Below are 27500 nucleotides of genomic sequence, written 5' to 3'. Positions count from 1 at the left end.
AAGTGTATACCATTGCGTGGAGACATAATACATATAAGAGTTGTGCCAAATACTACTGATAATTGAGCCATAAATTAATGCTTTGCAGCCTTACTATTATGCAGGTAAAAAGGAGCATTTAAAATTAATGACCAGAAAATTACACTTTAAATCCTGAAATTTAATGAGATCTCTCAAGTTTATTATTCAATATTGATAGAAAAATAGCATCATCATCACTACTTGATTATTTCCACTATGAATAATATTAAATCTTAATTAATGTTTATAATCTAAATATTGATATCTCAACGGTGATATACATTTAGCCGAAAACTCAAAAAAAAAAATCAGAAAATTATATGTTGAATTTTTTTTTTTTTTTTTTTTTTTTTTTTTTTTCTATGTCTTCATATCATCAGGTACGTAGTTTTTAACCTCGCTTAATTATCATTAAAATATATTATCGGCGATAATAAGATCTATAATATCAATAATAGTTTGAAATTTAATTTGTTTTTAATATATTTAATAATAATATAAATGACATAGAAAAACAATTACTTTTCTCCTTTTTTTATTCTAGGGTTATAAGTTTGATTGATACAGCACTGTGTTTAAGTGGAAGGGGTAGCTCGGGTTGTGCCTGGTCGAGCAGCTAGCAGCCGGAACGGGGAAGAACCTCGTGTGTCTACCTTCTCTGTCTTCTGCTTACTGTTACAGTATACAGTATACAGTATTAGTACAGAGTATACTGTTGTTAGTTGTTCGATTTAGTTTCAGCTGGTAGTACCTCAGAACGAACTTACATATATTTACTTGTTCTCAGTGTATATAATTATTATTGTTATTATTATTTATACTATTAATATTTTAATTCCGCAATGTTATTACTGTACTCATCGGTTGACGACGACGATGATGATGATAGTTTAAATGCCGAGACTTGTGTCAACTTTGCCTTTTAATTAGTTATTCAAACCAGTTTAATTTATAAATAATAATCAATATTTAAATAAATAATTAATAATAATCAATAGAAAAACAAGTTAACTGTGATTAGCGCTTTTAAATGGTAAGCTTAGAATAATATTACATTTATGAACAATGGCAAAAGACCAAATTAATAAGACGTTAAATTAATTATAGGTAATTAATTATTGTTGTAATATAAAAAATTGATTTGTTAAAAAAAATCACGTGTAGAGGTCCAGGTGGACCTGGTGAACTGGCCAGTGATAGTACATGCTTAATTTTGTGGTTTTACAGTGAGTCAATTTATTGTCATTTTGCGGAGACTGTTTCCAAGTGGTGGTGGTGGTGGTGGTGGTGGTGGTGGTGTATCCTCATTGCAGTTTATTTTATTATTGTAATGTTAGGAGTACTCAAACGGCGTTGGAAGCCTTCTAAAAGGTAACATTCAGCATTATTAATTATTTATTTATTGTTATATTATTATAACTCAACATATGGATCAATTTAATGATTTCTAAAGGTAAAAAGTAAAAGGAAGAGTTCTGTTGATATAATAAGTCTAAGTATATACTTAAATATCCTGCAATTCATTCATTCATTCATTCATTCATTCATTCAGGTTTTATAATATAAATATACATAGGTGATGTATTGCATACCTATATTGATATTTCGGCCATTTAAATATAAATTAAATCAAAAGAAAAAGTTAGTTATAATACTTATTATTGAACATATTTGTATGACCTCCGCTATAAAATAAAAGTTGTGATTGTCTCTTGTAATAGATTGACCTTTATAATAATAATTTATAAGACTGTCAATGGTGCAATCAACATATTTCTCAAAGTGTAATTTCTTAATTAAATATTTTTATTTTTCAACAATTAATTTATAGTGACTTTTAGGCATTATTTAACAAAAAATATTAAAATCATATGATTATTTTTATCGTAACTTAAGCTTATAATCGTCACTCATTGTTATGATGCACGAAAATATTTCACAATTGATTTTCTTTTCTGTATCGACATTTAAATATTCAATAGATTAGCGATATAATTATTAACTGTCAACAATCGCTAATTATTACTTTATATTTATAGAGCGATAATTTATTCATTTAAATAATATACACTGAAAAATAGAAATCGATGACAGAAACTGGTGAGAATAAATTTTTTTAATGAGCCTAAAATTAATTAATTGATGTTAATTTCTACTGCTATTATTTCAAGTTGAGAGTATAGTAGCATATATTTTTATTAATTAAGTACAATATAAAATAATCTGAAATTTAATTTCTAAAAAGTTTTCATTGGTCAATTTTTATTATATAAATATTTAAAAATATTAATTTTGGCATAAAGTAATTATTAACTCTTACGAAATCAAAAAATCAGCATATTTTTTTTCCTTATATATCTCCATAACTGGATTTTTAAAAGGATACATTTATAATTTTGTCGTATAATATTCATTAATAATGAAAGGCGTGTAAATTTATATCTATAATTTCATCATCGAACCGAATCCTTTTTTTTGTGATCTGTAATAGTGGAAGTAACAGTATGAATATATCCAATTTAGCCATAAAAAGCGGTATATATAAATATTTTTTTTTTCTTTTTTTAATTATTATTATTATTATATCTTTTTCTCGTTTCCGCTTTCTTTATTTCTTTCTATTTAATTTATCATCAGATCCAAAACAAGTGTACGCAGTGACCATGACGGTGACAAGCACTGTGAGACCTGAGACCGGATAGAATAAGCCGATTCTGATTCTCTTGGCTGGCTAACTATTTTTTGTGGTTGGCTTGAGATGGTTGGTTCACTGATGCATGTCCATCAACAAAGACAAAGACGAATTATTTATTTTTCCTTCTAAATTTTTAGATTAATAAATCAAGACCAGTGGAATGGATGACAAAACCAAAGAAAACAAACAAAATGTGGTTGTCTGTCCGCAAATAAATATATATATAATAAATAAAGGGACATAGATATTAGAATATATATATATATATTTTGAACAAAAAAAAAAATCATTAAATTTGATTTAAAAGAACAATTCTTTAATCTAATAAAATCAAGAAAACTTTCTTAGTTAAAGAATTTTTTTTTTCAATCAAGTTAACTTTTTTTTTTTTTTTTTTCTAGTGTTTTTTTTTCTATGCGGGTGCTCTGTCTCGGTGCAAAAGTTTTTTTTAGTTGTTGGAGTAGTTAATAGTAAACTGTTTCAACAAACCCTTTTGGTCCATTCAAGGCTCAACAACCCCTAAACTACATACATCTAAACATATATCATGCGTGTTATACATACTGATGTAATGGGTTTTCCCTTTATTTTCTCATTCTCTTGATGTATACATCCATTCTCTTCTCTTTGACCATGTTTCGTTGATATCTACTGTTCTGTAGAGAGAGCTTTTCATCCTTGTAAATTGTTTTTTTTTAATAATTCTGTTTGAGTAAACAACTGTCAGACTAGAAGATGTAAATCATTCCTGTTTTTGATGCGCAGGTGTAGACAAAAAAAATCCCGGATATGCGGTGAGACAAACATCATACACCTTATGCTTCCGGTTATTGAAAGTTGATGCATTTTTATTGTATAATATACAATTAAAAAAAAATAACACAGAGCTTTTGACAGTAATAATAATGATACGATAAAGAATATATGTTCCTGAAAAGAACAATTGTACATTACAAATTAAAAATTGCAAAACTTTTTACACTTAAAATAAATAAACAATTAATAATTAGTTTTATGGTTAAAAAAAAAGTACTATAAAACAATTTAGAACGATTATCGTTAGATTTAATACAACATGATTAAAACCACCAGAATAATAATAATAATAATAATAATACTAAGTGTTATTCAACTGAGCATAAACTATATTTATGTTTGTGTTATCGTCACGTGATCGTTGCCCTCAACTGCATCGGTATGTCGGTACACCTAATTTTAGAGTGTAACAACCTCTAATATTATTTTATCGCAATTATCATCAAATCAAATCATCATTATAGTTTTTATTACTATAATAATAAATATAAAAAAATTACCCTGGGAAACAATTTACAGAAACCAAAAAAATATATTTTAATCCATGATTGTTTATTTTATAACAGTCAATTCTATATGTATAATTAAACTGGAAGAAGTTGATATGTAACCATCAATATTAACAAGAACCACACCCAGTGTAAAAAGAATACTATTAGTGTTTGTCGCAGGCAGATTGGTTACCTGATGATGCTGAATATCAAAGAATAAATTTTGACAGATTATCTAATCATGAAAATTTTATTTTATATATCAAGATATGATATGTAGCTCGATGCTAGATGACACTATACCAAGTACCAGTACCAGTTTTATATCTATAAAGTTACATTTATAGTTATATACCAGCGTGCGTTGTAACTATCGCATTCTTCGATTCTTCGACCTCTGCAGGGTGGTCCCTCATATTCTACTTGTAGTAGTAACAGCAGCAGCAGCAGCCGCAATGTCTGGTTTTGTCGTCGCCAGCAAGAGCATTACATACATCACATACACTTGTATCAAAAAACGTATGAGTGATACTACTCTATACTATACTATTGGAGCCAGTCCCATTTAATTCTTGTGTATACATAGATATATGTAACAATGGTGATATATGTAGCATGTACCCTTTGTTAAAAGTAACTTTCACCGAGTAGAGCTTGTACACCTTTGCGTTATTATGTACTCTGGCTCATCAGACTGGTTGTCTCGATACTCCGCATGTCATATGTGTGTTATTATTGTTATTATGTGGATTGCGGATTGCGGGTTTTGAACCTAGTAAACTTGCTGCTTCAGTACTTAAAAACACACCACACGATTATTTACCTGGTAATAAGTTGTTGTTGCTGTTGGTATGGTTGCCATCATAACGGGAATAATCCCGTGTTTACGCTTTTTGTCTTTTCAAACAATTATACTTTAACAAAATAATAAAATTATATTTAATTTTAAATTAATTCCAAATTTACTTAAAAAAAATTTTAATACTCGATAGATTTTCGTACATAAAAAAATACTTTACCAACTTTTCATGTTGAATGAAATAATTCAACATTTAGTATAAAAGCCGCTTACTGAAGACAAAAGCAAAAAATTTAATCCTCCGTATATGAGTCAAGTAGTTATTATTATCATCAGTTAAAATATAATTTAAAATTTTATTATTAATTATATTTAAATAATGTAATAATAGTACTAATAATAATAAATATAGTATTAGATGTACTACAGTATATCCAGCTGAAAAAGAGTTTTCGCACCTTTCACCTGCCGACTTTTTGTTTGTGTCTGATCCCGCATGGTATGAATCACCAGTGACGCAATAACCCGCAGATTATCTTGAAAATTCTACATATAATATTTAAAAATAAAATAAAAATCACTTGAATTTATTGTAGGGATTTTTTCGAGTACCGTGTAGCAGTCTAATCAGCGATTATCAATGGTTAACACATAGAAGCAAAGACCAATCATTTGAGTTAAAAGTAACTTATCAGGCATCAAACAGACAGGTTTTTCTTGAAGAATATAAAACATACATCTCTGTAATTTTTATACAGTATACAGTATACAGTATACAGGTCGGCTATTCAACCGTGTAACTCTGTAATGACGTAATGACTCGACTATGAGAGCGCGTGCGTGCATCTAATGCACGAGCAAGAATATAATACAACCAACAACCATCGTCGGCAAGCATCCTTATTCACATTATTTTTATATAGATTTAACCTTCAGGGGCTTGTTGTTTTTGCTCCAAGAAATACTTATTACTCTGCTCCGATGAATTTTACATATGAGAGATATAGAGAAGAATATACACAACAATTTTCATTAATTAATGTCAAGTAATCAGTATTATTAGTTGTAATGCAATGTACAAGATCTAAAATTAGAATGGAGATGTATGTGTATTGCATATATAATATTAATAATAATATTAAGCCTAAAAGTCTAAGAGATGTGAAATGCGACTTGGAATGCGATTACAGTCGTACGTATACGATGCACATTTTCATATATATATATGTATACTGATGGTTTAATAATGTATATAAAACAGTGTTGGTAGTCTTATACAAGAGAGTACGAGAGGCATTTGGATAAATTAGTAACTCGCAGAACCGTCAGCCGCGGATACGCTCGTTAGTTGACGACTTGCAAAGACTTACAACACATAGGATGCTAACTGTAGATTATATATTATACATATACAAGGATAAGAAGATCTTCTTATATGCAATTCCTGATATCTGATCCTCTTCAGTTGTTTATCCAGATTTATAATTATTATTTTATTTTTTGTTATTCTTATTATATCACCAATTATATCACACAAATTCAATTTACTTTTCATTGTACAAACTAACAACCAATTAAAGTGCCCATAAATCAATGTTAAGTATCTAATAATAATTATTATTATTATTAATATCGTGTTTGACGTATGTACATACGTGCGTATAATATATAAATATTGTCGAACGGTCGAATGGCAATAAGGCCAATTTTATTTATTTTATCGACCGGGACTGTTACTTCCTTTATATTAACGCTCAAAGAATCTCAATACTTTTTGATATTCACTGCTTAAATGGATGATTAATTAAAGATTTTAAATGCAGTAAGCAGCAATAACTTGAAGACTATGTCTTGCGTTTTTTAAATTAGAGTGTATGGCATATCCGCCGGAAACTATTATCCTTTTCACTTATATTTTGTTTTATTTATTTCAACTGCAATATTATCGATGTATATCATTTAATTTAATAGATTTAAAAAAAAAAAAAAAAAAAAAAAAAATCAATATTGTAATAACCGAATGAATTTTTATTGTTTCAGGTCATCCAATGGACGGGGAACTGAGTCATCGATTAGCTCAGATTTTGTTTTGGATAAACCTCGGTCTGTTCCTTCACCGAGGTAAGTAACTTTATTTTATTATTATTATTATTATTATTTAATAATTAGGGTTATTGTTACTGACTATTATTAAATTGACTGTTGTAGACAAATTCATCCCCTGTACGGTGAAAAGGCAGGTCTTTTAGGATATTATGATACCGTTGGTAATACAGAAAATTTTCCACCAGCCCCTAATATCGTTGTTGAGGGTGGTAGAATCGAGTTTGTACGGCCTTCACAGGAGGGCACTACCAACAGAAAAAATGCTGTATCTCGGGGTTCACAAACCTGTATTGAGCAACCAGAAAAATCTGATCCTGCTAAGGTAATTTTATTTAATATAATTAAAACTACCGTTTATTAATTAAATTAATAACATGAAATTATTTATAATTAATTGAGAAAGAATAACCATCACCCAACAACATAAGTTAATTAATTTTAATAAAGATATTGGTTAATTTAATTACGGATACCGAGAAATATTTAACCCTGGTAAATATAATTATTAAAATGTAGCTGTTTAAATATTTTATAATTTTATAATAGATAATAAAAAATATATTAAATTAATTTATCAGTAGATAATTTAAATTTAATATAATAAATATTTTAGTCTGTCCATTTTTGTAAATCTCTGGTTAAAAAAAGTAAAAAACAAATTTTGAAATTTGATAGAAAGTTACGAGTTATAAGAAGGCGGAATAAAGCGCCTACGTAAACTTTGTAGTCTTTGTAGGCGTTTAGTGTATGTATTAGTGTTGATCAATGTCTCGATTATTGAGAGTGTCGAAATCGATAATAATGTTTATTTTATAAAACAAATTGTATTAGTAATTTTAATATATTACTGTTAAATTTATTTATAAAACAATTAACATATAAATATACCAAAAATTTATAAAAAGGTAAACTGTCTTTTAACGTTATATTATAATAATAATAATAATAATAATAATAATAAACAAAAGGTAGTTTTTGTGAAATGGGAATTTGATAATAGAAGCAAAGCAAAAGCTAACTTTAATATCCTTTCTTGAGACCGTGCTCATTGAGGTCTGTCAGTATATGTCAGTAGCAGGTTGACAGCCAACAACCACAAATAATCGGCAATATCGGCATCGACTGCCTGTCAATAATAAAATGACGAGGGTCAATTAAAACTATCTCAACTATTACAATACATCAATACTGAAAAATAATAATTAATTTAAATTTAAAGGAGAAAAAAAAAGTCTTATTGAGAATTTAAATTTTAATAAACACCTGGTGAATAACAAAGAACAGCAAAAATTGCACCTGCCTCAATGACAGTAACACGAGACCGAACAAAATAAATGTTAAAAAAAAAATTAAAAAATTACTGGAGACCGTGATATGCTGACGGTAAAATTTAACCTTGTGAGAAGGCGCAAATACAATTAACAAAAAAAAATACAGCCGGCTGGTTCAATAAACTTAACTCTTTTCCACCTTGCAATATATAGGTACACTGTATACTCCGTATTATATTAGCACATGTAGGCTATCAGGTGAGTTTACATATAAATAATATAATAATGCTGGTTTTTATCTTTTGTCAGACTGCCGTCGTTATATAGATATGTACGTAGTTTATTTCTAAGGGCGTATAATAAGGGGGAGAGTATTTTCATTAAATTATTATGTATCGGATTGTTGGATCCACGATGTGTTCAATAGTGACAAAAGTCGGCGCCGGTTCCAACCAATATTCCAACTTCACCCTACAACAAATTATTCTCTATCATTTTATAACTCATCACTGTTAATAGATAAATATATAACATTTATATCAAGTTTGTCTCCACAGTTTATATATTTATGTATATAATTAAAAAAATTTTTTCAAAATACCTATTTTATATTTTCTTTAAAGAATGATTCTTTGTTTATCGTCTCTGATTTTTCCGAGATATAATACATATAATTATATAAAATGCTTGTTTGCGTGTAAGAATGCCGGAACGTTTAAGTTGTAGAGGATTAAACTTGAGTTTTTCCACATATTTATTTTAAAATAAAGTGTATTTATAAAAAATTTAAAACTATCGGTTTATACAGCACGCGAATAAATTATACTTTTAAACTAATAAAAAAAATTAACCAAATGGAAAAATTTTTTTATTTAATTTAAGATGATGATATTCTTTAAATTAATGTTCTTATACTTAGTGTGTACAACATCATACTCATCTTACATTGTTGTTGAGTTATTTATTACGGGAAAACTCACCCTCGTTATTGCATTTTCTTTGCCATAAATTTTTTATTTATAAAAGTAATTTTATATATAATGACGCCTCAATGATGCGTGACGCATTAAACTTTTTTCCATAAACTTACTTAAAAAATGTATAAATATAATGTTAAAGAACACATAAATGTTAGATAAATTGATCAATAAACGGCAATTTATATACAAATTACTTTTATAGCAAAAGGTGAGAAAATAAATACGTTTATATCAAAGTGCTTGTCATCATATAATAAAAAACTACTATTACTAATGATAACTTTCAGAGTATAATTTTGATTCTTATTATATAAACAATCGTTTTATATCGCAGATAAAAAAAGAAAAAAATAAGTTTTAAAGATGCAGAATAAACGATTTAAAATTTTTTATGTTTATTTTTTTTTTTTTTTGTTTTGTTTTGTTTTTTAGGAGAGTCTAGAGGAAAGAGTAAAAGAATTGGAAAAAATTTTAGAAAATGAGCGAGCAGCAGCCCAGCGTGATCGTGCAACTATTACTAAACTACAATTGAAGGTTGTTAATTTTTATTGATACTTGATATTTAATATAAAAGATTGTTGATGATCGATGACAGACGATTAACACCAATTCAACGATTTTATAAGAATTTGTATTGATATTGATATTATATTTATAATAATTTGAAATTTTTAATAGTAATTTAGTGATGTGTGATGTTATCATGTAACGTTTCCAGATATTTGTTCTAGATAGCTGATGGTATAACAATTTATATTTTCAGTGCGCAAGACACCCTTGCTATACTTTTGCTACTTTTGGACTTTGTATATATCACCCTAAAATGTTTCCAAGATAAAGTTAATTGAATGGCACGACAGTCCAGGAAGATATTTTTAGAGACTGAAACAAGAGATAAGAAAAATAAAAAAAGAATCATCGCAATAGTAGATTATTTCTTCGTAATTTTAACCATCTTCATTTTTTCTTTCGCTTAATAAACTTTTGTTTTTTTTCTTCTCGATTATGATTCTAAAATATAAATTTTTATATGGGACTAATAATCACTGTTTTATTACTTAAAAAATGAATTAATAATTGAGGTATTTTAAATTAATATTTAATAGTTATAGTAAAACAATAGTGTAAACTCTCGGACATGTGTGTAATTCTATATATATATATATATTATTGTACATTAACATTAACATACAAACAAATGAAAAGTACGCAAGCGCAGTTGTACGCAAGGGGTAGCTAACTTAGGGTGATAGTGAATTTTCGAGGGAGCCTGACTGTTACTTCTAGCTTGCAATCAGTACGCCGGCGTCCATGACGCGTGACGCACTTTTTGTTAATCGCGAATTTTTACAAACAATTTAAACACATTAAACAATGAACTAGTAATAAAATAAAAGCATTTTTATGTGCTTAAAAAAAAATAATCTTTTTTTTTTTTACTTTTAACATATTTACTATTTTTATAATAAATAATATTTTTATATCATAACTTTTAAGAGATATTACCAAAGTTTTATTATACTGATATGTAAGTTTACCCTCTTATCATTAAATCTTGCTCAGTTAAAGACCAGATTACTTATTAATTCGTATATTATTTTTAATATAAATTTTTTAATCTTACTCAGTGTACTCAGTACATTTATTAAAAAAATATCAAAATTTTACTGAAAAAAAAAAAAAAAAAAATATCAAATTTTCGACAATTCAGATTGAAATAACGAGTAGAAAAAAAAAAAAAAAAAAAAGGATAAAGAATAATTGGTCGGGTGAAAGGGAAAAGTGCAATTTTACGAAGCTACTGCTACTACAAGGTCAGACAGGGTGGCCGCTCGTGAGCGCGGTTGGGGTGGAGTACCAGGCGGAGGGGTTTCACCCTCCGCGACATCACATCGGGGATGTCCCGGCAGCGAGGCGATCCCCCAAACCGAGCACCTATCAAAAACTCATCGCCTCATGGGCGCCAACTTTACTAAACTCACTAGGGTAATGTACTAAATATAAATAAAAAATAAAATCAAACTTTTAACTTTTATATTAATATTAATAGTGGTAGTAGGTCTTTTAATTGATAAAATTATGTTGAATTGATGATCGTCTGTTGCTTGATCTCGATTTAATATTACAGTAGATCTGTAATAATAAATATTTAATTTTTATTTTAGAGAGAGGCGACACAACGAGATGTGGAACGGGAACGTCGCCTTAAATTGGAAGCCGAATCTCGGGCACGAGAAGCTATGGCTGAAACCGAACGCACTCGAGCGAAAGTTCATCATCTTCAACGCGAATTTTCAAGGTATTTTTTTTTTTTATTATCTATTACACTGTGTGTTATTTAATTTTATATCACACTGATACACAGCGAAAATGATTGAAGAAAAAAAAAATAAAAAATAGGCAGTTTGATAAAATAAAAGCACTGGATACATGTAAATGATTTATAAGTATTTTGCTCATAGGTCTCATAAATATAAATAACGAAACAAGCGCGTTACTGTATGTGAATGTGGGAAGCAATAACCACCGGACGCTTGCGGTAAATCATCGATATTGGCTTGGGGCCAATAACACGTTCTATTGTCAATGAATGATCATCTCTATATATACATACATGCTATCAGATTTACACTCTAGATATAAATTAATATTTAAAAAAAAAAAAAATCTGATATGAATTTTGGATTTCAGCTTAAAAAATGTTAATAATAATTTATATAGAATAAATAAATGGTGGTGGTTTTTATTGTAAAGCTTCAGAGGGTATTTTATAAAGCGGTAGAGCAAAAACAAGAGCACTCAATGAGAGCAAGTAGTACTCAATCTACTCAAGTGAATGACACGGTATATTGAGAATAATTCTTTTCATACATACACGTCGCGTCATTCTGATACTTTTGATGCTGCTAGGCTGCTACTGCTGTAGTATTATCGACGAATCAAGTACATTCTTTTGTATAGCGGTAGATAATAAGACAGACACTTGAACGTTCTTTCCCTCACACTCGTGAAATCCTCTTTTGTTATTATTTTTTTTTTTTTTTCTATAAAAATCCGGTCATGTCTTTTGCAATTGCCCCAGTTATTCCTTTTATTTATTCTCACCTAATTTTACATTTAATCGCAATATTAATAGATTAATAAACTTTTTTTTTAGGATCGAAGAGTCATCTAGAGGATTACTACAACAAAAGCAAAAGATAGAACAGTTAAAACAAGAAAAAACAGCGCTTACAATTTCATATGAGGTATTATTATTATTATTATTATTATTATTGTAAACAATAAAAATAATATAAAATATGTGTAAAAAAAAAACTTTAGACGCGCGTACATCAATGTCAAACTCAAATATCAAAGCTTCAATTAGAAAATGAATCAATGCGAGGACAACTGAGGGGATTGGAAGCTGCTTGTGCTGGAGAAGTCCATGCTACTGTTGTTGCTAGACTGGCAACTTTGGAGACTGAACACGTAGCTCTTGCTAGAGACGCTGATGCTCAAAGAAGACAATATGAAAGGTGTCTTGATGATGTTGCTAATCAAGTAGTTCGGGCATTGCTCTCTCAAAAGGTACTTTAAAAACATCTATTAACTAGTATTATAATGATATTAATGATATTAAAATGAATTATTAAATAACTCCAGGGTTTGAGAGAAGAAATAGGAACATTAAAAAGACGTATACGTGAATTAGAAACCCAAAATCGAGCGCTTTCTGGACTAATAGCTCATACGACAACGAAAACAAAATCATCGACTCCATCTAATGGAATAAAAAGTACAACAAATAGTAAATCATCATCTGAATTCATCAGAGGTATAATCGAAGCAGGGCCTAATGGATTAGTTGCTGCTCTAGGATTTGACAGTGGTGGTGGTGGTGGTGGTGGTGGTGGAGGATCTTCTTGGATTCCTTTACCAAGACCAAGATCACTTAATCTTAAAATACCAACTGTTATGGCTGGTAAATATCGACGCAATCGATCAATAGGTAAAAAATTATTATTAAAAAATTTATCTACATTATAATATTATTATATAGGTATAATAAATTTTGTGTAGGTCAAAAACAGGTATCTGAAGAAGAGTGTAGTTCAAGTCCTGAAAGTGTTAACAGAGACGAAGGATATTCGACAATGTCATCAGACGTACAGGGTGATGGAGCTCGAGGCCAAGAGCCAACACGAGGATTAGAAGATCTTAAAGAAGCAACCGACGAGACTGAAGGTGATTTATCGACGGATGTACGGCTTGTTGCTTTAGATACTGCTGGTGATCCGGACATAATTTTTCTTCCTCTAAATCTAACTGTTGGAATAAATCAAAGACACAGTTATCCTCCCTCTAAACAATTACTTCCTTATCAACATGTTATGAGAAGTTTTTCCGACAGTCATCTTTATCTTAAATTGACCTCTACAATTTCTTCTACTTCTAATTCACCTTGCTGCAATATTCAAACTCCTGTTGAGTCATCCTCGTTGTTTGTTGTTGAAGAAGACGGATGGGATACCGATTACGTCCAACAATGGCTCAGGTAACTATTATTATTATTATTATTATTATTATTTTTAATAATGTTAATATCATTTTTCGTATAAAATTTATTAAAAATTTTTTCTTTAAACAATAGGTTAGATGATACGAGAAGTGCTCAACAGAACCGTGATCTCTTTGAATTAGAGTATGACAGAGCTGAGTTAGAAGATTGGAGTTTTTCATTGTCAACCGAGGATTTAACAAGTGAGTCATCATCATCACTAATTTGGAAAGAAGAAAATCGTAATCCTATTATATCATCAACACTTGCAGCTATCAAAGAACACAATCCGATTGAATTAGAAGAGGACGCCAATGAATTTTTATGGAATGGAGCTAGTTATTTAGCTGACCGAACTGGTGGAGAATTGGTAATTATATTATTAAATTATAAATTATTACTGTTGAAAAAATTAAAATAATTATTAACGGTGTAAAATTAAATAGGTTGCACTTTTAATGGATGCAAGAGCAACAGGTCCTTGGCCTTATGCTTCTAGCCCCGGGGCATCTTGGAGTAGTGCCGAAGAAGGTATTCCTGAAAGCTCCAGTAAGAGATCGTCAGCTGCGTTATCTGGTTGTGGGAGCGATGATCCTGATTCCCCCTCTATCGGAACAGACTTTACTCGTGATTTTTATCGGCTAGTCAAATTTGAAAGTACCAAAAGCCTTGCCAGTACGTCTTCCAAAAGTGGCAAACCCTTTCTGCCAGATCGAGATCAAGCGCTACACAGTGTCTTATCTTTTATTGCAGAGCAACAAATGTACCTCACTGAAATGCCAAATAATTCTGATAACAAAAAATTTGATCAACCTCAAATTCAAGGTATTTATTCCATAAAATCATTTAATAAAAATAATATTTTAAATTAACAATTAATTTTAATAGTTCTAGACTATGATTGTAATGACAAAAATGATTCAACTGTAACGACAACAACAACAACAACAACAACAACAACAACGATGTTGAACGAACAGCAAGAGTCATTTGAAAAAAATCAAAGTTACTGCTGTTGCATTGAATCTTCAGATAAATTACTTGCCAATGATTATAGTTGTTGTAGTAGTAATAGTATTAATAGTTGTAGTTTATTAGAGCCCTGTGATGAAATTAAAATTGTCAAAAATCTAAAACAAGATAGAATAGTAAATGAAAATTCGAATACTGACAGTAGCGAAATCAACGACACTGGATTTAATTCTTCAAATTTAACTATTTTCACCACCGTTTGTACAACAATTCCAACAGCAACAGCAGCAGCAGCAGCATCAGCAACAACAACAACAACAACAACAACAACAACAGTGCTAGGTGCAGTACCTGAAGAGGATGAAGATGTTACTTCATCAACAGCTAGTACAGTTGTAAGATGTCCAGTTAAAATTAAATGATTTAACATCACCATCATCAACACCATAACTATCATCATCTACATCTTCTCATCACCATCACCACCACCATTATTATTATTACTATCAACGTCAGTTAAAACATTGCTATTATATTATTATCAGGTGAGTCCTGTAAGAGCGTCTCTTCTAATTGAGGGACAAAATCGATCTTTGAGCTTCCACGAGCGTGCCACTTCTAAAGACGTTATCAACGAGCTAAATAGGATGATAAGAAAGGGCGAGGACAATCAAATAAACACTCAAGATTCGTCATCCAATAAAGTTAAATTAGAAAAACTCGATCTAGCCTGCTGCTGTCCCACTGGATGGGTTCACGTTGAACGTGACATTGACTTTACCGACCCAAAGGTAAAAATAAGACTCTTGTCACTTGATTATTTTATTATTATTATTATTAATTTTTTTTTTTTTTTTTTTTTTTTTTAAATTAAAGGCTAGAGCGAATCTTTTGGACGTGATGTTGGCAAGCAGTGAAAGCTCTTCAGCTACATCTAGTAGTGCTGGATCTGCTGCAGGTAGTGATTCTGGCGATGAGCCTCCTCCTGATTATCGCTATCTTCATCGTCTGCATCGTTACCGTCGACAAAAAAAAGGTTTGCTTAATTATTATTAATAATGCCTTTAAACTAATTTTATTTCGCTTTGTTATGCTTGTTAATATCTTTTATATTTGATAAAAGCATTAGTTATTATAAAAGTTGTAAATATTATAATTATTCAAGTAAAAATGAATTGTTTTTTTTTTTTTTCAACAGTTGCATATTAAAACTTTACTGCTAAAATTGCTTGATAAACTCTAAATAATTTAACTCAATAATGCTTTTATCTTTTATTATCATAATAAATCATTAATTATAAATAATATTTGAAAAAGATGAAAATACATAAAATATTAAATTGACATCATTGACATTTGTACAAAGCTATTACTTTATTTTCTGTTCAGATGATAGCGCCTACGCAGTGTGCTTTGATTGTCACGAGAAAAGCTATGTAGTTCGGCTTAGTGACGATCAATTTCTCTAATACTAAATATTTTGGATCAAGAGCTCAAACAAATCCTCTAATCTCGTATAATAAATGATGATAGTGTAAGAAAATAATAATAGTAATTGATGATGATAATTAAATACTAAGCCGAACTACTTTGTGCCCATTAGAGCTGCTGAAATTTAGGAATGAGAGCGAGAGCGAAAGCGAAAGAAAGAATGAACTTGAGGGGGGAGAATATAGTTGTAAAAAATCTTCGAGACGTGTTGACCCGCCGCTGCTTGTGATGTTTAATTCAGCGTCAGCAGCTCAAGCTGATCGTGTGTTGAGGATATCGTCTACCTGGAACAGTTGTTCAAGACCCTCGATCATCGAACGTGGCCAAGAATTTTTTGTCAGATACGGAGAAAAGGAACGTCAAGCTGTTGCATCTTTTGACTTTCTCAATGAAATTAATCCTCATGAATCATCATCATCCTTGTCATCTTCAGAGACATCGACGACAACAACAACAACAACAACAACAACAACAATATCTAGCGAACTTGAGAATCTTCTTCCTACCACAAATTACATGCAAGTTTCGCCACTTTAAACAACAAATCTGATAGCTACGTCCATATTTATTTTGTTTTACTCTAAATATACTTGATTTTTTTTTTTTTTACTTAAAAAACACATTATCTTAAATTAACTTATTTATTGTCAACCCGAGCACAGTCATTTTTGTCTTAATAATAAAATATAAATATGAGCTTAGAATAAAACAAAAATACAAAATAGATTTAAATCAATAAGTTTGAGATACTATTTATTTATTTATTTATTATATATGCAAACACATTTAAAATTTTAATATTTTATTTTTAATAATGCTTTTTCAATTTTTTAGACTCTGAGCTCACAAAATTACTTGTAAATATATTTAACTTTTATAATTAAACACTTCAAAATATTAGTAGCAAGTTGTGGTAATTGTCTTACAAATTTAAACTCATTTCATAATTTATATATATCGTACACGAAAAAGTCTGATAGAGTATTGTCAAATCTTTACAACAAATGTAATTTTTTTTTTTTTTTTGTTTAATCAAAGATCTGCAATAGAAAAAAAAATATTTGTCTCAGTAATGACTAATCATGCCTTAATCTATAAGCTATAGTATAAAAACTAGTTTTCAAATATTAGTTTTAATCATTTCACTTATATATATATATATTAATAAAATTTATAAAAGTGTAATGAATAAAAGGTACTATTATTATTATATATAAAATTTCTTTTTAATTATAATTAAATGTCAAATAACTTGTAAATAGAATGTATTATAGATGTTAAATTATAAACTCTGGAGACTTAATAAATAATGACAATATATATATATGAAGAGAAATTAAATTATTACTTTTTTTATTTTCAAAAATATATAAACCATTTAATAATATTAAATATCAACACAAGTTACGTACAGAAAGCTTTTTTTCTGAATTTATATAAATATATATATATATGATGTAGAAAATTTTAATTTCATTATATATAATTGAACATTCAGATAAACTTTGTTTTTGTTTTTCTCAACTAATGTTCTAAGATTCTGAAGATATTGGTATGAATAAAAATATCGTAACTAACAAGTAAATGTAAAAGTATATAAATTATAATTTTTTTTTTCTCATATTTTTTCCTTTTTGTTTTTGATTATTTCATAATTAGCTTTTTTTTTTGTTGCAAGCTGTAGTATAATTACAACAAGTGATAATTAAAAATTAAACTCTGTACGCTCGACGATCGGCGTTTCGTATCGAATTAGCAAAGCACAGTGCGAATATAATCCCGATCAATTCAACTCCAGCGATACCTAAAGCAATTCCACCAAGAAGTTTACCAGCAAGCTGGAAGAAAGCAGCGACGTTCTCGGAACATCCTTTTGAATAAGGTTGAGAGCAAAATTGTTGATGGTTCTTGGGATCTATTGGACAACAGCTCATTGGAACAGATCCATTGAATCCAGGTCTGCTGGTTGAGAAATCATCTGGTCCCTCAATACCACAGCAACTCAACTAATAAAAATAATAATAATAATAATAATATTAATTTACATATTGAAAATATTATTATTTATAATTATACTTACGGCAGTTTGAACAAGATCAATGAATATACGATCCTGTTTTTTGTCTTCCTTCCAGTAATCGTTGAACATTTCTTCATAAGTGTGGTCAAATGATTGTCGGTCAAATCCTTTCAATTTAATAAAAGCGAGAATTGCAATGGCTATTTGAGCGACTAATATTGACAGTAGGAGAATCGCAAACTGTGGATTTAATCATCATAATTATAATATCATTGCAAATAATAATTATCAAATTTATTTACTTACAGTTACTATCATGCAGTGACTATCTCTGATAGCACCACAACATCCGAAGAATGCTATTACGAAAATAATACTTCCAATAATAATAATAGCTATTACAGGAAATATTACATTTTCTTGCATTTCAGTTGATACATCTTTTATATTCACGTAGATAATTACCGCTGGAATAATAAGCGCGAGACCACATAACTATAACAAAAACAAATAAATTGTTTTAATTAGTATAAGGAAAAAAATAAATTATAAATAAAGCCTGAATGATCTGACGCTACCTAACAACTTGTCGTTTCAGCTAAATATATAATTATATTATAACTATACGCTTGGAAGTAATATGCGTTGTATTAATTCTATACTCTATTAAAAAGAAAATATTTTTTTTACAAATATATATGTATCAATTTTTTATAGTAGCAATAAAAATATAAATTATTTATGTTAATTAAGTAGCAACAATTTTGTCATTGAGCTTTAAAAAAAAAAAAAATAAAGATAAAGAGATCAGCCAAGGTCAATGTAATTTAACACTTATTGTATGTATTGTAGTTTTTTAGTATTGTGTTGCAATTTTTTTGATGTTTTAAATATTTTATTATATACATTCAATAATTATTATTATTATTATTATTTTTTACGGGTGTAAAAGAAAAGAATTTGATTTAAATAAATTAATAATACTGATGACGCCAACGGTTTTTAAGTGTAAAAAACAACTCACGGAAAATATAAAATTGAAGACAAACAGTAGCCACTTGATACATCCTATAGCACACGACATTTTTAAAAACTAAAAAACTTAATAATATATTAACGTTTAAAGTATATAAAAAAAAAAAAAAAGGGAAAAAAAAACTTTAATAGTAATTAAATAACGTTTTATGTTTTTAAAGATTTAAAACAGAGACTGTAACTGTGTAACTATTGGATCGGTGAGAAGCAGCTATTCGTAGTGCTTATATTACTCGCTTGCCGATACTACTTGACTCTATATTATACATTCTACATAAGGTTGGTTGCATCGCTGTTGTTTCATCCTCATCCACATCTTCATCATCAAGACCTCTTTCTCTCTCTTCTCAGCGATGATCAGCATTGGTTCCACCACCACCACCATTACTATCATCATCACTACTACTACTAGTTCTATTACTACTACAGCTATACAATTTCACATATAATACCAGAAGACCAGAACCCAGAACAATTTCCCCCATCAGTTTACTGCACTCATTTTTATATACCTATACATAATACTATAACATGCTGTTTTTAATCCACCAAAGACTTACGTCATCACCAGATAGAACGCATGTCCTTGGATGATTATTCATCACATACAATCCGTATTGGCTCACGATTCATAGTTATATATATATATACGTACTTATTTGTTTTACTTTCATTGTACTCTATACCAAAATTTATCATTATTTATTTTATTATTATATATATATGCTTCTCTTTTGCGCATTACTTGCGTATATAGTAACAATTTTATAATTATAATAACTATACAGTAAACGATAAACTAACACGCTATTCTTATCTGCCAAATTATTTTTTTTTTTTTTTTTATTTAAAAAGAATTTATTTATCAATTATATTTGGGAAATAACTTTGGCTGGGTGTATTTTATTTTATCTTCTTATGAAATATTTTTATTATTATTTCTAGAGGTATAAAACCATGACGTAAATATATATCTTTAACGGTAAAATTGATCGACCGGTCTTTTTTCTTTGTCAACTTATAACTTGTAGCGTCAGTATAATTAGTATTATTATTATCATCATTATTTTCCCCGTATATATATATAAAATAAAAATTTTATTAATAAAACTTGATACTTCTGATGAAAAAAATAAAATAAATATTAGAGTAATATATTAGTAAAAGTGATAATTATTAAAAAAAAAAAAAATACATATATACGTACTGTGAAGATAAAGTTGAAAATAAATAGTAAATACTTGATGGTATTTTCACCGCAATTCATTGTGTAAACAAATATTTGAATATTTTATTCACTCACTATTTAAAACAAACAATAACTCCCACTATACTAAAAATCTAATTAATTAATAATTATTATTATTATTATTATTTTGGATAATACAATTTATTTATATATGTTATGTAGGTTTTAAATTAATTAATCTTGTGTACGAGTTATTCAACTGCTGGTGGTGTGTCACAGCACAATAACGTCACAATCTCCAATTACAACGACTTTTTATTTACCACTCTTCTCTACTATACTGGTCTTGAGTTTTGTACCCACTTTTACCATTCGGTACCCACGTATACCATTGTATGAGTATATTTCTATCTATATGCTATAGTATACTATATGAATTGTGGTATATAACATATTTTAGCGATGAAAAAAATTTACAAAGATATCAATGATATTCTATATATGAATACAGTATTATCCAAAATGCCCCACCCAAGTATATATAATTTCAAGAATTCAATTTTTTTATATATAAATATATAGCTATAGATATGTGTGTATACCTGTTGCTTACTATCGTTTTATATTAATAATCTTGGTCGTGAGTAATTTGTCAAATTTTCGATAAGTTAATTTTATAAATCGTTAGAAATGGTGTCACACACTAATTAGATAATATTATACCTATACCTAAATGATGACTCAAATGTCAATAATAAAAATTTTATCACTTCTTGGTAGTAATTAAAACTGTTAACTGCTACAACAATTAATTCGTACGAAAATTATTAAGCGGGGCCGATGGTTTTTGTAGGGCTAATTCTATTCGCCTTGGTATTTTTTTCTTCATTACTTTAATACAACAGAATATGCTAACAATAAGCAGAGTCTGAAATTTAAAAATATAAATATTTTATATATAATTTAAATAATCAAATATGACAAATATTACAAATATTACCTCGATAATTATTGAACAAAGTGTTAATAAGAAAATATGTAAAAGTATCGAACGAATAGAGTGTATAGCTAAATGTTGGCATTCTTTTCCATAAACATCCTCGCATACTGTTTTTGATTCACTGTTGAGTCTTTGGAAATTGCAACAAAACCAAGATGTCAATTCTTCAAATTCAGGTGTTGACGTTTCATTGTATCCACAGCAAATTAACTAAAATTATTATAATAATACTTAGATATTGTATTTATGTAATAATATTATTAAAAAAACCAATTACCTTGATATTCTTTATTCCTTTTAATGATGACAGAAATGTCTGTTGTTTCAATTTCGGTATTGACAATGTTTTTTTCAAGCTTGTTACCAGTAAAGCGCCTAATTTTTCGTGAATTATCAACACCCATATGCCAATTGAAATTTCAATTATTGATATCAAAGTAAATGTCAGCAAAAACTATGAATATTAATTTAAAATTTTAATAATTATAGTAATCAAAAAAAAAAAAAAATCTATAAATTTTTTTCTAATATACTCACCGTCATTATTTGCCGCCGATTGTATTTGTAGTCAATAATGTACCAAAAGTATGTTACAAATGCAAATGTTATTAATCCTGTAATTACAAGTATGATTGGAGGTGATGATGATCCTTTAATATAATGAATTATCAAAGTATCATTGTTAAAAGTTAAATAATTATACTCGTGGAGTTGGTAAACAAACAGACTGCTTATTGCACATATTATTAAACCTAAAATCTGTATAAAAAAAAAGTTGTTATTATTATTATTATTATTATATTTCAATTTAGTTGTAATGGTTATTGCTTAAAGACTTACCCCGAGAAAAATAAAACAACTCAAAAGTACATAGCGTAAGCAAAAATAACTTCCAGTCATTTTATTATTATATATATTTATAAATCACTTGACTTATTTCTTATAAGCATATAAATATCAAGTTATTTATTTTAGTATTAATTTGTATTATAATTAAATTCAATTAAATGACAAAATGGTACTTGAAAATACATTTTGGTAATAACAAGTATCTCTTCTTCTACATCAGCACACAGTATAGATGGCGAATTTATATTAATTTATATTTTTAGAACAACTTCTGTTCACCAAGTATTTCACTGGTTCATCCAATTAGAAAAACTATTATATTTATTGAACATTGTTTATCATTATGAAAATATTAAAAACAAATATATATATATATATATATACATGTATATTTGAGATTAAATAATTAATAATACTGATTATTGACAAATTGTCATAAATGTTTTTCTGCCATTAGAATTCATTATTAAATATTTTACGATAAAATATTTGAACTCGGCGCGCCTTTTGTAAGTAAGGCGCTGCTGTCAGGTTTTTTACCGAAATATGATATGTACGAGAACTGTAGCGTTGGGCTAAATTGATGATAACACACAGGAGGCCTTAAAAAAAAATGTAAACATCTATATATATATAATAAAAAAATGGTGGCTTAGATAAATATTCGGTAACACTGGTGTATCTATGTGCATTTTTTTATTTATTCCAACTGTTACTTTCAAGACAGACAATGATAATGATTAATAAGGAACATTTATTATAGGTAAGTCGATAAATAATAATGAAAATAAATTTATTATTTTTTTTATTTAATGATTGTTCAGAAAGTTCATAAAGAATATACTATTTTGAAATTCATTGAGTGTTATAATAAGTATGTTGATAAAAAATAAAACAGATGGCACTTTTGATATTAAAAAAAAAAAAAAAAAAAAAAAAAATAATAAATAATAATAATCATAATAACTGTTGAAGAACGACTGTCGTGGTCAAAAAATTCATATATATATATAATTATTTATATACATGTTAAATTATATGGATATTATGGATATATAGTACATGCAATATGTGTTGAATTATGATTTGTCATTGATAATAAATTTAACATTACTTTGAAGGAAAAATAAATAAATAAATATCTATGTTGAAATAGGTATGTTTATTTACTCAATTATTATTTTAATACCAATAGACTAATTAATAGATAAAAATAAATAATTGATAACGTTTTTTTGTATAATCTTTTCAGAATGTCGATACCAGCACGTACACGAGTATAAAATAATAATAATAATAATAATAAATAAAAAATAAAAATGAGTGATGATCTTAATAAAAATCCATTCGTCGGTTTATTTACGACACCCAACGAAGCTGCCTCATTTTTATCGCAAGCAACAACTATTGACCCCATGACAACAACAACAACAACAACAACAACAACACCACCATCAGCTATTAGCCAACCTGTGACAAGTGTTCAAGATGATGATAGTGTTTATTTAAATGAAAATAATGTCGAAACTGGTAAAGTAAATCATGGAAATAATGATCGAGAGGACGAAATAATCCAACAAGTATTTGGCTTGCTTTTAAATTCTAAAACTCCCTGTCGAGGAAGTAAACAGCAATTGGTCTCTATTGACAGTGATAACATTGAGAATGGTATTTTTGAGCGTCTGACATTGCTCGATATACCTAGCAAGTTAGTTCCTGAAAAAGGACCAACAGCTGATCCTCATTTTCTCCAATCAGAAGTTATAACGTATCTTTTTGAGTGTTATTGTAGGCTTGAACAACGAAATAAAGACAATGACATTGTTGAAAATCTTAAGCAAATTACTCTTCGATCCGCTGGTACAGCATTGCAACCAGATATTTTTCAAGATCAAGAGGTTTTTTTTTTTTTTTTTTTTTTTTTTTTTTTTTTCAATCAATTATTAAATTATTCCAATTTAATTAATTTAATTTAATTTCAGGTTCATTCACAATTTTTAAGATTATTCATGGATGATTCGCAGTCGACCCAAGTTGAAAAATTCACTCAGGAATTGGCAGCCATTATAAAGACAGACTATCCCGAAGATGCTGAACATATATTCATGTCGTCATTTAAACCAATTTTGGAAGTTATTCACCAAGAAGTAACCAAGAGCAATCTTATAGTTTATCGTCAGTATTGGTTCAATATTATCCATACTTTTTCAAATATTGAGCCATTGGCAAAAGTTTTAATCAGCTACTGTACTCCAATATCATCATCATCATCATCATCATCAACATCATCATCATCATCATCATCAACGACAAGTGTACAAGGGTCAATCTACGGAAGTACTTTACTAGGTAGTTTATTATCGCTGAGCTGTTTGCCAAAGACATTTGGAGAACCTTTTGATTTTTTCAACGACAAGCCATTGATCCAACCGACAATAACAACCACTGAAGGAAACATATGGACAGCAATGAACGCTCTTTGCGAGTCGTTGTACAAAGTTATCCATTGTTTGTTAAAATGTTCTTCAGAGGTAAGACACTTGACTCTTGATTGGATTGGTAAATGTTTGCAAGCGAATGCCAGTCGTGGTAAACTCTGGAATAATTCCCAAACAAGTATTGGTGGAAATGGACTCTCACCGTTGGTAGTTTCTGATGGTTTTATGCTGAACCTTGGTAATGTTTTGCTGAGACTATGTCAGCCGTTTTGTACATTAAAAAAAACTCCTAAAATAGATCCTACTTATTGTGCGGCAGCTATTGAAACATTGACTGAAGATGAACGACGGACAAGAGGTATTCATCTGGTGGGTATTAACAAAGAAACATGTCTTATTCCATCTACGACAATAATAACTATCGCTGATGATGATGGTGATAATAATAGTACTAGTAGTAGTAGTAGTGATGATGATGATGATGATGATAAATCTGATACAATTGCAGCTAGTAGTACATTTGGATTTGTTACTGAATGTTTTTATTTGACCCACAGGGCGTTAGATTTAGGTTATCGTGTTGTTCTTGATAAATTGATGAAGACAAATCAAGAGTTAGCACGAATACAAAGAATTTACAATGACGCACAAGCAAGCTCAAACTCGGAAGTATTTCAAGTAATTACTCAGCGCATGGAAATGGAAATGACGAAATATTTATCATACCGTGCCAGTTTGTTGGCTCCAGAATTATTGAATTTACTAGCAAAGTTTCACGCAACTACCGCTTTTTGGTTAATGCAAGTCAACATCAACATTCCCACCAATTTAAATGATAATTTAATTAACAATAAAAAAAACAATAATAATGATAATGAAAAAAATTTAATGAAAAAAAATTTAAACTTTTTAGATCAAGAACCAAAACTTGTGACATTCCCACTTCCAGAGACTGTACCAGAAACTCTAAAGTATATACCCGAATTTATAGTAGAAAATACTATCGGATTTATTTGTTTTTTACGTCGTTTTAATCCAAATACATTTGAAGAACAGGGTGAAAATTTTTTAAACCCAATACTAACAGAAATAATAGTCCTGATGGAATCACCAAAACGATTGTTTAATCCTCATCTTCGTGCTCAGCTTGCTGAAACTTTGGAAGCACTTTTGCCCAATACATCACCATTGTCTTATACAGATGATTCTGAATCAAGATTGGTTGATGGGAATGATAATAATGACGATGATAATGATAATGACGATGATAATGATAATGGTGATGATGATGATGATGGTGATGATGATGATGATCATCATCATCATCATCATCATCATAACGATGAAGATGGTGTTAGTGCTTTTATTGATTATGATGACGATGATGATTATAGTTTTTCTCAGCGTCAACGACAGCAACAACCATATTTATCGACTCTTGGAACATTCAACAGAGAAAAATTGTTTATAAATCATCCTCACTGTAATCAGATAGTAAAAAATCTTATGGAGGTATTTGTGAGCATTGAAATGACCGGTCAAAGTGTTCAATTTGAGCAAAAATTCAATTACCGTCGTCCTATGTACACTGTTATGAAATATTTATGGAAAATAAAACAACATCGTGATAATTTCAAGCGGCTTGCCAAAGAAGCTGAAGACAATATGGAAGCCGTAAAGCCACCGTTGTTTTTGCGTTTTATTAATTTATTAATGAACGACGCGGTATTTTTGTTGGACGAAGCCTTATCAAACATGGCGCAGTTGAAGCAAATGTTGAGAGCTCGAGAAAATGGTGAATGGGACAAGCTACCAGCTCACGAACGGGATCAAAAAATAAGTTACTTGCATCACATTGGCATGACAGCAAGGTTTGACAATATTCTTGGTCGTGAAACTATATCAACTTTTAAAATGTTAACGTCCGAAATAAAATCAATTTTTTGTCACTCGACGATGGTTGATCGTATAGCATCGATGTTAAACTACTTGCTGCTTGAACTAGTTGGCCCGAATAAAAAAAACTTTAAAGTAAAAGACCAAAAGGAATATGAATTCAATCCAGCAAAATTAGTTTTAAACATTTGTGTTATATATATTAATCTCGGTAGCAACAGTAATTTCACCCTGGCAGTTTCACAAGATGGACGATCCTACCGTGATAATCTATTCAAGCTTGCTGAAAGTGTTTTGGTAAGGATTGGCGGTATCAGTATTCTCGGAGAGTTGAATAATTTAGCCGTTAGAGTTTCTAATGCTGCTGCTATTAAGAAACAAGAGGAAGAAATTCTTACAGATGCGCCTGATGAATTTTTGGATCCAATTATGTCAACGCTGATGGTTGATCCAGTTATATTGCCATCATCAAAAATATCCGTAGACCGTCAAACAATTGCTAGGTAATTATTATATTTTTTTTTTAAATAAAAATAAAAATAAAAATAAAAATAATTTTATTTTTTAGACATCTGCTGAGTGACCAAACGGATCCATTCAATCGTTCACCTCTCACTATGGATATGGTGAAACCGGATGTTGATCTTTACAATAGAATTCAAGAGTGGATATCGTTAAAAAAACAACAACAACAACAACACACGACATAAAAAATAATTGTTTTTATTATTTAAAACAAAAATATTTCTAAGTTATTTAATTTTGTATAAATTACAATAATTTATACTTTTGTGTAAATATACAATACAACAAGATACAGAAAGATGCAGAAAGAAAATTTTTAAGTTTCAAAACAAAACAAAACAAAAAAAAAAGATAAACTTGTTA

At 28.9% G+C, this 27500-nt stretch overlaps 3 protein-coding genes across 10 annotated transcripts; 1 reads left to right on the top strand and 2 right to left on the bottom strand.

Annotated features, from left to right (window-relative positions):
- On the top strand, positions 1-27329 carry LOC123266396 (serine-rich adhesin for platelets-like). Of its 7 annotated transcripts, none has more exons than XM_044730661.1 (17): positions 1375-1392; positions 2659-2782; positions 2854-2909; positions 6863-6943; positions 7031-7250; positions 9612-9713; positions 11345-11478; positions 12337-12427; positions 12504-12752; positions 12828-13173; positions 13245-13719; positions 13816-13925; positions 13995-14092; positions 14169-14547; positions 14611-14676; positions 24559-27115; positions 27181-27329. In XM_044730661.1, exons 2-17 carry the CDS (start codon positions 2780-2782, stop codon positions 27320-27322), a joined length of 5109 nt encoding a protein of 1702 aa, XP_044586596.1. In that variant the 5' UTR covers positions 1375-1392; positions 2659-2779; the 3' UTR covers positions 27323-27329. The 7 variants fall into 7 exon arrangements, with proteins under 7 accessions (XP_044586593.1, XP_044586596.1, XP_044586599.1 ...); XM_044730664.1 differs by lacking the exons at positions 24559-27115; positions 27181-27329 and adding exons at positions 15240-15485; positions 15571-15730; positions 16427-17509 and having other exon boundaries at positions 13816-14092; positions 14611-15089; XM_044730663.1 differs by lacking the exons at positions 24559-27115; positions 27181-27329 and adding exons at positions 15240-15485; positions 15571-15730; positions 16298-17509 and having other exon boundaries at positions 13816-14092; positions 14611-15089.
- Positions 17806-20576, bottom strand: LOC123266398 (CD63 antigen-like). 2 transcript variants are annotated; one of them, XM_044730667.1, is made up of 4 exons: positions 20448-20576; positions 18512-18700; positions 18266-18445; positions 17806-18191 (listed from the first exon to the last, which is right to left on the bottom strand). In XM_044730667.1, the coding sequence occupies exons 1-4, from the start codon at positions 20505-20507 to the stop codon at positions 17898-17900; spliced, it is 723 nt and encodes a 240-aa protein (XP_044586602.1). In that variant the 5' UTR covers positions 20508-20576; the 3' UTR covers positions 17806-17897. The 2 variants fall into 2 exon arrangements, with proteins under 2 accessions (XP_044586602.1, XP_044586601.1); XM_044730666.1 differs by lacking the exon at positions 20448-20576 and adding an exon at positions 19230-19522.
- Positions 20503-22531, bottom strand: LOC123266397. Its single transcript, XM_044730665.1, has 5 exons — positions 22270-22531; positions 21967-22188; positions 21707-21883; positions 21430-21639; positions 20503-21357 (listed from the first exon to the last, which is right to left on the bottom strand). Exons 1-5 carry the CDS (start codon positions 22327-22329, stop codon positions 21238-21240), a joined length of 789 nt encoding a protein of 262 aa, XP_044586600.1. The 5' UTR covers positions 22330-22531; the 3' UTR covers positions 20503-21237.
- Positions 27330-27500: the final 171 nt, after the last annotated feature.

This window comes from Cotesia glomerata, linkage group LG5 (genome assembly GCF_020080835.1).
Source record: "Cotesia glomerata isolate CgM1 linkage group LG5, MPM_Cglom_v2.3, whole genome shotgun sequence".
NCBI lineage: Eukaryota > Metazoa > Arthropoda > Insecta > Hymenoptera > Braconidae > Cotesia > Cotesia glomerata.
Note: the sequence above shows the minus strand (reverse complement) of the source record. Positions and strands in the feature narration are given on the sequence as shown.

What these genes read in the sequence shown, in the direction of transcription:
- LOC123266396 (XM_044730657.1), top strand. An exon ending in AAAAATCTGATCCTGCTAAG is followed by an intron (nt 7,251 to 9,611) that starts GTAATTTTATTT and finishes TTTGTTTTTTAG; the next exon opens with GAGAGTCTAGAGGAAAGAGT. An exon ending in TCGACGCAATCGATCAATAG is followed by an intron (nt 13,174 to 13,244) that starts GTAAAAAATTAT and finishes AATTTTGTGTAG; the next exon opens with GTCAAAAACAGGTATCTGAA.
- LOC123266398 (XM_044730667.1), bottom strand. Translation starts at nt 20,507, where the DNA reads ATGAATTGCGGTGAAAATACCATCAAGTATTTACTATTTATTTTCAAC. An exon ending in TTTTCAACTTTATCTTCACA is followed by an intron (nt 18,701 to 20,447) that starts GTACGTATATAT and finishes TTTTTGTTATAG; the next exon opens with TTATGTGGTCTCGCGCTTAT. An exon ending in GTCACTGCATGATAGTAACT is followed by an intron (nt 18,446 to 18,511) that starts GTAAGTAAATAA and finishes TTAAATCCACAG; the next exon opens with TTTGCGATTCTCCTACTGTC.
- LOC123266397 (XM_044730665.1), bottom strand. Translation starts at nt 22,329, where the DNA reads ATGACTGGAAGTTATTTTTGCTTACGCTATGTACTTTTGAGTTGTTTT. An exon ending in GTTGTTTTATTTTTCTCGGG is followed by an intron (nt 22,189 to 22,269) that starts GTAAGTCTTTAA and finishes TTTTTTATACAG; the next exon opens with ATTTTAGGTTTAATAATATG. An exon ending in ATCGGCGGCAAATAATGACG is followed by an intron (nt 21,884 to 21,966) that starts GTGAGTATATTA and finishes TAATATTCATAG; the next exon opens with TTTTTGCTGACATTTACTTT.